The following is a 13,865-nucleotide window of genomic DNA, read 5'->3' on the forward strand; positions in this document are numbered from 1 at the left end:
TTATGACAGTTCTCTAACATGTTTAATACATTACAAGAAAACTAAAAAGCTTTTGATTTACTGTAGTCGCGTTTTTGCTCTGTCTGAATAAAATAACTAATTTAATAAAAAAAAATTCCACCAGGTATTTATAGTTTATTTAATAACTGTAAACGTAAACCTGTCCTTTACAACAATTTTTTAACTTTTAAGATAGATTACAGAATCAGTGTGAAAATAACACTTTTCAACTCCGTGAATTTTGCATACTTTTAAGACCAGTTTTGTTTTTAATTTCTGAAAGTCTTTCACTAAAGCTTTCATTGGTGAATACGTTCTTGGATTTTTCTTTTTGTCAATAATTGCAGTCTGAATGTATTTCGAATTCATACTGCATGCTGTACATGGTATGTATACATACATCAGATTAATATCTTTATAATAAATAAGTCCCTTGACTTTTTCATGTCTACATTTGATGTTGGTTTAATGTCTCTTGCGTGTCAAACGGAACAGAAATATCTTCTTCCAAATTTGTTTCCTCGAGAGCGCTCAATCATAACTGCACACGAATTTCAAAATCGGCGGGAGTCGTCTCACTCAGCAGAAAATCAATAGGTGTCGCAATGTTGACTAATCTCACCCACGTGCGGTTGAGGTGTTATTGGTGATGTTAAAATTGGCGGTAATATGTGAAATACATTTAGATTGTTTTCAAGCTTTCATTTGTATACTATTTACATTTAAAAATAAAATATACTCTATCCTATAAATTTACAAATATTAAATTTCCCACAATAACATCAACATAACCTCACTTTCGGTTTAACCTGCAAATTACGTTTCCGTTTTTAATTTTAGCAATTAATGTTCTTGTAGGTTTTAATCTCAGCTAATAAAGTAAAAACTTAATATTTTCCAGATCAATACGTTTACTATAAGGTACCAAAATCACTGCTTCGTGGAGAAATTTGTGCGTCGTTTCGGCGTTCTTCGAATGAGTATTGTTTCTTCAGTTATAGCTCGTGATCGCGTGTTTAACAATTTGCACATCGCTAAAATTAAGAGAAAAAGATTTGACTTTAAAAACATTCAACTTTGTACGTCTGGTGAATTGACCGCAATGGATCAAGATCAAGAGCAACGTGGGGGTAGTGCAAATTATGCTGTAAACCAAGGTTATGTTTCCGTGTGTACACAGTGTGGTGATTGGTTGACTGTTGACGAAGAAAATATAGTCGTGATGGTAAAAAGTTATTCGCCCGCCAGGGATGTTGACACCCAGAACGAAGAAAACAAGGTAGGATTTATTTATTTATTAACTAAAAATAAAAATTATAATAATCCGAAATATGTATAAAAAAAAAGAAAATAGGTAGGTAATGAAGCTCAGTACCCCGACGAAACTCCCAATTTTCGCGTTTGTATTTTCTGAGTTATAACAACTTAAATAGGAACGACTTTTTGTCTAAGTCATGTTTCCTTTTGTATTACGATAATAATAATTAAGGTGCCATTAACAAAAATCGTCCTTTAGTTGCCGTTGAATTGTCAATAGTAAGTAATATTCCGAGTCAATGTGACATTGTCAACAATTTAAATTTTCTTCAGTGGGCGAATGCGCACGATAGGAAATTCCGAGACAATTTGATTTGCACGAGCGGATATTTTGCAGACTATTTCTTAAAAAAAAAATAAATACATTTATCCTTTTATTCCAATAAAATTAAAAGATTAACGTAATTTTATGCAAATTTTTGCATAACGAATAACAACAAAAACAATGAAAAGTAAAAATGCATCCAGCCCGCTTTGAAGAAAGCTGCTCGAGCAAAATCGATGTGGAAATAAATAGTTTGTGTCGAGTTAACACTAAAAACAGGATTTGCATGGAAGAAATTTAAAGATTTTTGTGTAACAACGGGTATATTTTTGAAAGAAATACAACTGCATCGGAATTTGTCTGACATTAAAAAGTTTTCGCCTTCAATATGAGACGATGTGATTGTACAGAACATAAAGAAAGCGTAATCAAGATTCTATGGAACACTGTAGCACAGAGAACTAGAAGACAAAAGTTGTCTTAATTGTACGTGTAATAATTGCACCTTACAAAAATGAAACCTACGTTTTGTAAATATTATCCATAATTTGCACTAATGCAAAATTATCGCTGAAATTCTAGGAAATAATCAGTTGTTTTGTATGTAATGTTGTGAGTAAGTACAACAATTTTTGTCTGCAGCCTTTAAAATTTTCTAGTGACTACTTTACTTTTTGAACTCTAAACTTATATCATAATTCATAAGCCAGAAAAAACCTAAATCTATGCAAATCGCAGCTATTGCATTTACCAATTTAAAATATTACAAAACTAAAAATACCCACTGGTTTCATCGAAAGTTTAGTTCGAAAAATTTTGAATATGGCTACAATTAAATATCTAGAAGCATTGTTTAAAACGATAAAATTTTAGTTGGAAGTTATAATTTTGATACGATGTATGTAATAGATGGAAGAGGTTTTTATGATATATTTCATGAATATTATTGCCATTCAAAAACAAATACGCATCTCTGGAGGTATGCCAATAAAATACACTGCGTATTTTTCGATGCAAACTTATTTAATATTTTTTTGAAATAACATGTCATTGATTTCTTGGAAGGAATCAATCTAACTCAAAGGGTACGATCTTTTTTTGATAAAATCTATTCGTATTTCACTATTTAATGCCTAATACCGAGTTCGGTATAAAAGTGTGATTTTTGAAATTTTCGTTAGTTTCTTAAATTTTTTTATGAAAAAAATCATTTCTGAAATATTTTGTGCGATAAGTCGAGTGCATCCGCTGGAATTAAAAGAAACCCTAATCGTTTTACAGCAATAGAAGTAAAAATAATATTTACTTGTTTAGATTTAAATATCTTAAAGAAACGAAAATATTATTTCAATTTTAACGGTATATTGAGATTTGTTAATATTTTTCTTAAAAGCTCTTTTTCTTTTCAAGTTTTTCTGGTTAGCCAAGGAAAAAATATACCTTTATAACCTATACTATTTAAAGATCTCATTTTGTTTTTGCTTGATATTTTAAGATTTCTCGCCCGTAATTGCTTGAAAATTATGGAAATTTATTTTAATTTTAAAGCTTTCAGGACTCGTTGCGTATTTCATGAACGGTTTGCATATTAATGTCGCTGGTAGAAATAATATGTAGGTGAAGTTATTTACACCGAATTTCCTTTGCTTCTAAAGCATAACCAATGCGTAGATTATAAAAAAGCTCTACGGCTTTTTGAGCTGTTTAACCTAAAATGGTTTTTAAGTACCTACTAAAACTTAGTTCTTTATAGTAGAAGAGCCGATGTATTTTTACATACCCTAATCGGCCTCTTTTTACTTTATAAACAGACTGTATTTTTTAAATTTCCATGTGGCGCCATCAAGGCGAATTTTGTTGAAAATTTTTAATTAGGTAAAAGATGGTAATTTTCAACAACGTAGATAAACAAAGGTTCGTGATTTGTTGTCATATCAGAACTTTAGTCCAAAACAGAGTGTACAGAATAACCTGTATTTTATTACTCATATTTTATTTTTACCGTGTCAAAAATAAAAAGTCCGAGGTTTCTAGGACTTTTCGATTTTTTTGACAGAGACACTAAAATATCGAGAGAAAGAGTATAAAAAGATGGGATAACATGCGGTAATTGAATACAAAGTGAAGCAGGAATATTAGAAAATTATAATATTTTAAGATTTTTTATATACCTACACTGGTTATACAATAAGCAGCGTGATTACTATTAATATCGGATCACTTTATTTGAATTTACTAAGGAGTGAAATTCTGTCAACTATGACTTTGTTTCCAAACGCAACTCATTCTTGATTCCTCGGAACGTGAGATTCCAACAAGATGGAGGGCCGCTCGCATTTTGCGTTAGATGCCCGTAGTTATTTGGATGAAATATTTCCAGCAAGAAGGCCTGACCGAACATTTGAAATGTAAGTTTACAAAAGTGGACCATCCAGTCTCGAAGAATAACCATATTGCATTACAAAAGATATACACTAAGTTTGCCTATAAACGTTTGTAAGCTGACAACTTTCAAAGCTAGAAGATATAAAATTAATTATAACTTAAATTAAAATCGTTTCTCTTTTCCTTGATTGTATTTCTGAATGTTTTATTATACATCGACAAATGAAACAATGTGTAAGGTTTCATTAAAAAAATAAGAAATTAGGTCGTTAGTTTTCCGGCTAAACCAAAATTTTTTACAAAGAACGAAGATAATTACCGTTCTGTGACTATGCACTTTGTATATTAATTCATTAACAAAATCTTAAAACTCCGTGACTTATAATAATTATATAAAATTTCTAAATAAATAGATCTAAGATTAATTATTTTCAATTTCGAGAAGATATTACCGAAAATAGTAAACGCTATGTTGGTAATATCTCATCTATTGCTCGTCTCACGGAAGAACGAAATTTCGTCATTAATTTATTTTCGAGTTCCTACATATGACGCGGAAATTTTCCACGCGCTGAAAAAAGATCTTATATCGTATATCTTTTTTAAAGATAAAGATATCTTATATCTTTTTTTCACGCCTTCGAACTCTGCGTGTCGTATGTCGGAATTTGAAAATAAATAAATGATGAAATTTCGTTCTTTCTTGAGACGAGCAGTAGAATATTAATTATTTTTGCCATAAACGATGTAGACGTATTTGTTTATGCTACGAAACATTTAAGCGTTTTATTTGAGGATTTTAGAGTTTAATTCTATTCCCTCAGCTTGGGCGACGTAAGTAACCATGGAAACAACGACTATGCAGGAGGCTTAAAGTAAATAATTAAAATAAGTAATGAAATAAAATCACTGCCTTTTTGTTGATTACATTGTGGCATTAAGATATTCGTTCACGAGATTTTCGCCCTTGCAAGGTTTATTTAATGAAAAAATCGTTGGCATCGAGGCTTAGAAGTACGCTTAACGATTAATTTTACTTGTGGCTGAAAAGATAATGATTACTCATGCGAATAAACGAAAAACAAAATGGTTTAAAACATAAATATATTTTCCTGTGTAGTTACTTTGCAACTGTATTACGAGTTATTAAAATCGTTTATCTATTTATAAGTACAGCAGTATTGTATCATCTGCATTATTTGTGCTTGCCGTTGTGTTTGTAGGTTGTAGCGTTCTAAAAGTATCTTAAGCTGATTGGTATCCATTATGGGCACCTTTTTTTAGTCCTCGCTAATTGTTATGTTGTATGTTGAGTATACTCGTAATTAATTGATATAATTGAAAATGCGCACGCTCTTAACCTTACCTCTTTATTTCGTTTGTATACCTATAGGTAATTGTTATCACGGTAACCGTTGAACTATATAAAAGTAAAGATTACATAGGTGGTGCTGGTTGCACATATTCTTTAAAATATAGAGTCATAATACTAACTAGTTACCATCGTCACGATGGCGACGCTTAATATTTATTTGTGTATCAAAGCCATAAAAAGAAGTAAATCTAAAGAAGCGTGATACGCATGTGTTTCAAATGAGTTTTCTTTTGCAAAACTTTAGGATGGGATAGGTATATCAATTTGGATAGATGCAGTGTAATACTAATAAAAACAGTATTGTATTTGAAAATTTCCCGGAAAATGGAGTGAGCCGTTTCTGATTTAATCAACAAAATAAATTGACTTATTAATTTTTTTTGGGTCAGCCTGTGTAAGCAATTCTAAAAAATATGAATGCAATGATAAATCATTTTTTTGAAGGGGGACAAATAGGTAGATTTTGATAAAAAATTTACTGTTTGCAATAACATTAAAACGTCTCCAAGATTTCAAAGCATTTGGTTTTGCAATTCCTGATTTAATCAATAAAATAAATAGCCTCATTAATTATATTTTTTGAGTCACCCTGTATAAATAGTTCCAAAAAATATGGATGGCATGATAAATCACAAGTAGAGACTCATCACATTGTGCACATTTTATATAGGATTTATTTGGTAAAATTTTGTGATGACGAATTTTTTTGGGGGGGATAAACAAATGCATTTTGATTAAAAATTTACCATGCTTAGGATAAATTTAAAACATCTGCAAGATTTCAAAACATTCGGTTTTGCAGTTCTTGGTTTAATTGATAAAATAAATTCATTGATTCATTAATTTTTTTGAGGCACCGTGTATTATCAATTTAAAAAAATATGAATGGAATGATAAATCTCCAGTGTACTGTAACCGTATTCGAGATACACCCACATAAATTTTTATGGCACCAATCATTCAAAAAGCGGTGCTCCTGAAACCGCAACCATAAATTATGAAAAGGGCTCGACAGGTCATTTTATACAGAGCCGTATTCGGGTTGAGTTGAAAGTTTTACCTGTTGTCGGTAATGAAACGAACTTTGGGTGGATTTGAATTGGTCTTCATTTCAATAACTGATTTCACGTCTTACTTATCGGTCGTTATAGTGATTTATAATCTTATAAATATTATTTAACTAATACAATTTGTCTATAATTTCACCTTATTTTTTTAACAGAGTACGGCCCTGAAAAATTGTGCCGGAACGTGCCGATATCTGGTCGCATAGGGTGTTAAAAGCAATAAATTACTGTTGCCATTGTGCAGGTGTTTCACTCATTATCTGTCATAAAGTCTTCTGTGGGTGAATCTCGAATGAAATTCGAAAAAAAAACAAAATTCATCATATTTTACATATTTTAGATAGGATTTATTCGGTAAAATTTTGACGACATCAATGTTTTAGGGGAATAAACAAATATATTTTGGTTAAAATCTACCATGCTTATGATAACTTTAAAATGTCTGCAGCAGCTCAAAATTAAATTGAAAGATGTTGTTACACAATTTTGATTTTTTTTCCAAAAATCTGGATATCTCGAGTAAAAAATCAACACGGATTCATAAACTACAAGTGTAGGACTATGTTATTTTACACAACTTAAGACCCATTTACTATGTTCAATTTTGAGGTGACGTCATCACATTGCTGGTGGAAATGATTAGACAACATTTGGTTCGCGCTTTACCATTTCCATTCATAATACACAAATAAAATTTGATAACAATCGGTCAGGTAGTTTTGAATATTATCTGTCAAAAATTTACAAGGATGGCGAACAGATAGACAAGACACTAATGGAAGACCTATGTTTCGTACTACAGTAGTCATGACTCAATTACGATTAGCTTACGCTCCGGAAGTAAAAATTGATACTGTCATGTTTATAACGACATTCAATAAATGTGGAGTTCGAATATCAGACATCGGCGCTTTTGGCTTTTGTATTAAAAAAATGTTGGACATAACACAAGGCCACAAACGCAACAGTAAGTTTTTGACATTTTAGTACAAAAAAATTACAAAAAGTAAGCCCAAAAAAAGTTACAAGTGAGCCCAAAAAAGTAATTTTGACGTTTCAGTACGAGAAAGTGACACTTCAATGGATCTGATTGATCTAATTTATATCAATTTATATCAAGCTTCGGTTAATCAACCGCCTTAAGTAAGCAAGTGAAATTTGTATACTATTGTATACAAAAATAGGCTACCTTTTTTTACATGAAAGTTTAATGTCGTCTATTTGCGTTTGTTGTCTTGTTTGTGGTTTTCGTTCTCATAAAATCTTAAGTTTATGGATATATACCTATATAAAAATCTGTTTTTAAGTTTTACATTTAGGTGATTAACACACGGTGTTAACCGTTTTAGTTTGCAAGTTTATAGCAGTTTCAAAACCCCAAAACGATAAAATGTAGCAAGGTGTCACTAAATAGTTAAATACAGAAGAATGTCGCTACATACATTAAAGGCTTATCGACAAGAGAAATTGCATAAAATTTTGCTAGATCGTTCCATACCCAGCAAGACCACGATAAGTGCGACACTTGGAAAATATTCGACCTGCGTTTTACGAACGGTTGGCATGTTGCTCAACAGCTCTCGGATTGCGTTTAGAACACAAATTATAGTTTACCTACTTTCCATTAGATTATTTTCTTCATTTAAGTTTGAATTCCATTATTTTGTTAACGTTTAAATTAAAATTATGCTGTCAAAAATGCCAAGTGAAAATGATAAGTCAAAACCTTCTGAATGTCATAACCAAAATAATGTTTACTTTTTGAACCACAAATTAAAAATTTATTGCCAAAAGTGGCAGTGGAAATTCAAGTAGAACCCTGTAGCTATTCTCACTGCAAAAATTATCTCCAAGTTTTCACCCTAAAAAAAGTTAGCATGGGGTATAAAATTTAACACGGGAATTCCTATCCCCAGTTAAAAAGTTGCACTGTATACTAGAAGCGCTCAGCAGATGTACTGATCCCATGAAAGACACAGGAGAACCTAGATTAAAGTCCAGTGAAATGTACTGAGGTTTCAAGACACATGTAACCAGTTTCATTATACAAAAAAATATGCAAACACAGTTTGTTTTTCCATGAAAAACTTTTAAGAAATAGTATATAATAAAACAACAATTAGTTTTTTTCTTTAAGTGATGCAAACTGTTAATTTCCCATGGATTCTTTGGAATGCTTAGTGGGCACCATTCCTCGATGATTTCAGTGTAACAGCAACCTTAAGCGTGACCAATTTCACATTTAAAAATATCAGAAGGTCGGTCGAACAAAAAGACAAATGGATAAATGTATATTATTTATAGAAAGATAATTGTCACAAATGTCAAATACGTTTCATTAATTTTGTTACAATATGTGTTGTATAGTAATGTGTATTAGATAACGTCCGTTACCCCTCAGTTACGTGTATTTCATTCCTGAGAAGTTTGTCACAGTGAGCTTCAAATATAGAAGCAAGAAATAATGTCAACACAATAAAAAATTGGCCATTTTAAATACGTAAGTTGTCCCAATTTCTCGATTGTTGTCATTTAAAATTTTAATGATTGTTTCTGCCATGTACCCTTTACGTAGATAAAAACAAGTCTTAATCAGCGAAGATAGTGTAATTCAACTTGGAAAATTGTGAAATCACGCAGAAAAGCTATTTTATTATTTATTAGTGTAATAAAATAATCCTGTTTTAATTGCACTTGCATTAGCTGCGACTTCTCTAACGCTGAGAGAATTTCAATTTATATCGCTAAAGATTCGACAACTCATTGAAAATCTATAGACTGCAGTTTCGATTTCCTTAGGTGTTATCACTACGACATTTCAGTGGTTGTCTATCATTCCAAAGTATTTAAACTTATAAGCATACTAACATTAGATTCCACTTTGTCGCACATTGCGCACTGGACCACCATATTGTTTTATGAAAAACATAAAGTTTATGCCACTGAGGACTGACAAGTATACCTAATGTAGCGTCCGGCGAAGTTGTTGTCTGGAAAGTAGTTGTTTCCACCTATGTATTACTGGGTCCAGTTATTAAGACCGCATTGTTTAAGACAAAATGGAACGCATCGGTCACTATCGATATCTCACTATTGAAAGCCTAGAGGATTCTGATTCTTCAGGGACCTTATGGATTCTAAAATAATGTAATTTTATTAAACACGTGAAGTTAACTCTGAGAGTAATTTATTTTTGGCTTGCTGATCTTTAAACGTAAATTTGAACACAATTTTAAACGTATAACTGAAATTTAGTGTTTACATCACGACTGGAATGTTGCACACAAAATTGTCAACATCTGTCCATCGTTTTTCTGTACTTTTTGTACAAAGTTATTCTTCCATTTTATCTTAAATTTTATTTTTTTTACCAACCAAAAATGAAATAGGTATGTAAGTATTGTATATTATTTAACCGTAATTTAATGGTCTATCAAAATCCGTTACAGGTATACGTCGCGACGCTCGACGCTATATATGCGTCGCATTTGCAGTGTACTAAATTGACCTTTTTTGTTCAAGCTAAAAACAATGGCGTTTACGGAATTATATCTCTATTCGTTCGGAAGATACAAGGCCTCGGCATTTTAGCTGGGACACTCGGTACATATATCTAGTTGTTTTAGTTTCGTGAATGGATTTTCGCAGTTACTATGTTTGTGACAAATAACATTGTTAATTTTGTTGTGTAGTGTAATCTCTATTCCTGTCCAAACTGTCAGAATGGGTAAGATCTGCCTGTCGGTAAGAGAGAGTGATTAAGTTTAAGAAAATACTAAATTACACCGTTAAGAGTAAATCTTTGATCTGCGTGTGTAATCAACTTCTCAATTCATTTTCAAACAAGTAATAATTCAGTATTTGGCGGATAAGCGGAAGTAAATGCTTTATTGTCTGCACTATTCTAAAACTGTATAGTTTACGCCAAAGATATAATTGAGTAAAGTAATTCATAAAGTAATAATTCATTTAGCCGACGTACAGGTTGTGTGAATTTAAATTTAGTTATGCTTACCAAGCTGTGTTTGGTTAGAAAGTTTGATATCTCTGTAGTTATAATCTACTTATTAACGAAAACTACAGTTTTTTTTTGTTACTGTTGTAGTCATGATATATTAACATTTTTTATTTCCCGAGTGTACTGGTGTATTTTTGACGAATAGCCTGTCTGTTTACGATTTTATTAGACAAGTAATCTTCGAAACTGCGAGACAGATTACCGTGAAGTTATATCCTACTTTTTGTGGAAGTCCACCAATTCTATAACGTTTCTTACAAACTACAAAATTAATAACTCTGAAATTTTGCATAATTTGAGGTTATCGTGAACATTGTAAATCGCTAATAAAAATTTTTGTGTTCATCGCTTTGAAAAATCTGATGACGTCATCTCACTGTAGATTTAAATTATGCCATGCTTTTTTAATAATGCATTCATTTTTTTATTTTTAACGCTAACTAATATGCAAATTAAAGATAAAAATTGTACCGATTATACCGCTTAATGTGGGTACAGATTTTTTTTTCAAAAATTTTAACATTTCGTGGGCAAAATTTTACACGAGTTCACTGACAAAATAAAATTAAATGTTGCCACTTTTTAGCTGAATCATGACAGTGAATTTGCAATGCTTTTGTTTAATATAGGCATTTCAATTGACACAATGGCTAGACGTCCTGATCCTATCACAGTTAGTTAGTTGGTTACTCCGGTCCAACTGTTATCGATCAGGCCCTATGGTGCAGTGGTAGATGGGCGAGGAGGATTGGTGAGCTTCAAAACTATCATCATAGAGGACTGTAGACATCAAGTCATGTGATGAGTGACCTTTGACCATGAACAAGGGCGTTGTGAAAACCTGTCTGACACTAAGAGGAACTGTTTGAACGCCTCCTGCTCACAACGCACACTATAGACGTCCTGGCAGCCCCTTCGGGGCCTAATTTGATCATCGCCAAGCTGGGGATGAGGTTATTAATTCCGTTTTATTTGGGTAGGAGCAACACCTGCAGAGAACTAGGTTTAGAGCTTCGTCCTATTTCGTTTTTTTATTAGTAAGTGCTGTATTGTAAATAATTACTGGCCTCAGTAGTAATTTAATACTTACGTAATAAACCTTTATTAAATTGTAATTTTTTCAGCCTCCATTCCGTCGTGTTATCGTCTAATTAAAAGGAAATTAGTTGCTGCTGGTGGTATACTGCTTGTTGTTTTACAATGTTATTGATCTTTATAAATTTAATAATAGTAATAATACTAATACTTTCATTAATGCTATTTTGCATGTCACGAAAAAAGTCTGAAAGGAATAGTAATAATCACTTACACATTATATATTAAATCAGTGTATCATCCATAAATATCATTTACAGAATAATATACAACATTGATTGTTGATAAACATTGGACTTTCTTTTTAAATTTATGTTACAAAGCATTTTATTCGATGTGCAAGATGATTAAGAAATTTCACTGTTCGGGCGACTTGCGAATTTCATGTTGTCTCGACGTTTCATGACCCCTAGAATACGAAAAATACTGTCTTCCATTCCCGTCTGTGTCGATTTTCCCACCAACAATTTGATGACGTCATCTGAAAATTCTACACAGTAAATGGATTTTAAATTGTATAAAATAACATAATCCTAATGTATAGTTTATGAATCCGTGTTGATATTTTTACCTGAAACATCCTGATTTTTGGGGAAAAAAATCAAAATTGTATATAACAACTCTGAAGAAATGGACCTCGACATGGGCGCCCATAGAAACCATTCTCAGGGGGGGCCACCCTGAAATTTTTGTAATATACTCTATTCTTGTATATACAAATAATATAATGATACAAATCTTTACTGTTACAAATATATATTTTAATCATCAACTGCATTAATCAAATCCACTCGCAAATAACCCTATAAAAACATTATTCTTATTATTAACAAAAATAAATGTAAAATATTAAAATTAAAAAGTTATAATAGTTATTTATTATACAAGCGGTTAAAGTGAATGTTTAATGAGCGGTCAGTTTAAGGCGAGAGCGGCGTATGCCGCGAGCGCCTTAAGACCGCGAGTTACACATTCATTTTAACCGCGAGTGAAATACAAAATTTTATTCAATTTTGACAACCCCAAGTCCCAAATTGTGAAAAAATTGGTGATTCAAAGTTCAGACTCGAGAAACGTCAGAATTGACAGCGACCAAATAAAAGTTTTATATGCGTAGAATTTAGTGTACAATATCAGGTGTGTGTGTGTAGTATGTGACTTTGGCGACGGTGTTTGTTTATTTTAAACAAACTAAAATTATCGAAAAATTGCAAAATCATGCAAGATTCTAACGACAAAACTTGCTCCCAGAAAAGACCAGATCAGAAAGTGTATCAAAAGTTGCTCAGATGGAAAAAGCAGCAAGACACTGGAGAAATTACAGAAATGGTAACCATGGTTTTAAAACAGCAAAATAAAAATTTTATTTCGCTAGCGGTTTAAAAATTTTATGGTGCTACCGGATAAACCAAAGCTTTAGTTGCCTACTGACGGCAAAATAAACGTTTGTTTACATGTCAAAATTGTATAAAAATATTAAATTAATCAAAAATTTTTTGATACTTGGAAAAAACTAACATGCTCTTTTGGCAAATCTTCCATAAAAATACTACTGTCAAGGTTTTTTATTTTTACAAAATCCTGCCAATTTTGGATTTCGTCTGATAAATTGTCAGTGGAGTAAAATTCGCCCAACCCTTTAAAGCAACTTGGTTTTAAGTTATGCATATTCTTTCGATGTAAAGAAAATAATGAGTATAGTGACAGTTTTGTTTCGGAAAATCGTGTTGTTAGGGAAAGAATTAAATGATCCAGGTATGGAATAAAAGTGCCTATTTTAAAATAATTTTCAATGCTATCTGTGTTGTGGTTCGTACGCCCACTGGTGAAACAGTTTTGGAGCAACCGAAATTTCCACTCGACGTCGATGGCTACTCTGAAAAACCGCCATCAGTAAAGTGTTTGCCATTTCTATTGAAACACCACTTGTTAATCGTAAATTTGGCAACGTTCATATTCAGACAATTTTCTAACTAAAAGCCGTTGTCAATCAACCGAAAGCTGATATCAATTGCTAAATTTTAAGCAAAATCAACAGGTGGTGTTTCAATAGAAATGGCAAAGACAATAGTAATAAATAACACCACTAGTGCACATTGTTACGTTATTACCGCTATCACGATCAGTCTTGTCACTTATTTTATAGTTCTTATTAGCTGAAGTATCATCAGTATTTGTAATTTTTCTCTTGAAGAATTTTCGAATATCTATATTTTTCTGTTTCTAAATAAAATATTAAATTTAAAATTTAAACAGATATTTAATTTAATTTAATGAAGAGTACTTACGCTCAAATTTTGAAATAAAGAAATAATAATAATTATAGCCAATAAAACGCCGGTT

The 13,865-nt window shown here is 31.7% G+C and overlaps 1 protein-coding gene across 2 annotated transcripts in view; it reads left to right on the plus strand.

Annotated features, from left to right (window-relative positions):
* The first annotated feature begins 605 nt into the window (after window positions 1-605).
* The window catches only part of LOC135129808 (pseudouridylate synthase RPUSD2-like), a 395,425-nt gene continuing 382,165 nt past the window's right edge, over window positions 606-13,865 (plus strand). For both annotated transcript variants that reach the window (XM_064057054.1, XM_064057055.1), the window contains exons 1-2: window positions 606-664; window positions 902-1,279. In XM_064057054.1, coding sequence (XP_063913124.1) covers window positions 650-664; window positions 902-1,279 — 393 coding nt within the window. In that variant the 5' untranslated portion in view covers window positions 606-649. The remainder of the gene's footprint in view (window positions 665-901; window positions 1,280-13,865) is intronic.

This window comes from Zophobas morio, unplaced genomic scaffold (assembly GCF_036711695.1).
Source record: "Zophobas morio isolate AGI-343-1 ecotype UQ-CSIRO unplaced genomic scaffold, CSIRO_AGI_Zmor_V1 ptg000017l, whole genome shotgun sequence".
NCBI lineage: Eukaryota > Metazoa > Arthropoda > Insecta > Coleoptera > Tenebrionidae > Zophobas > Zophobas morio.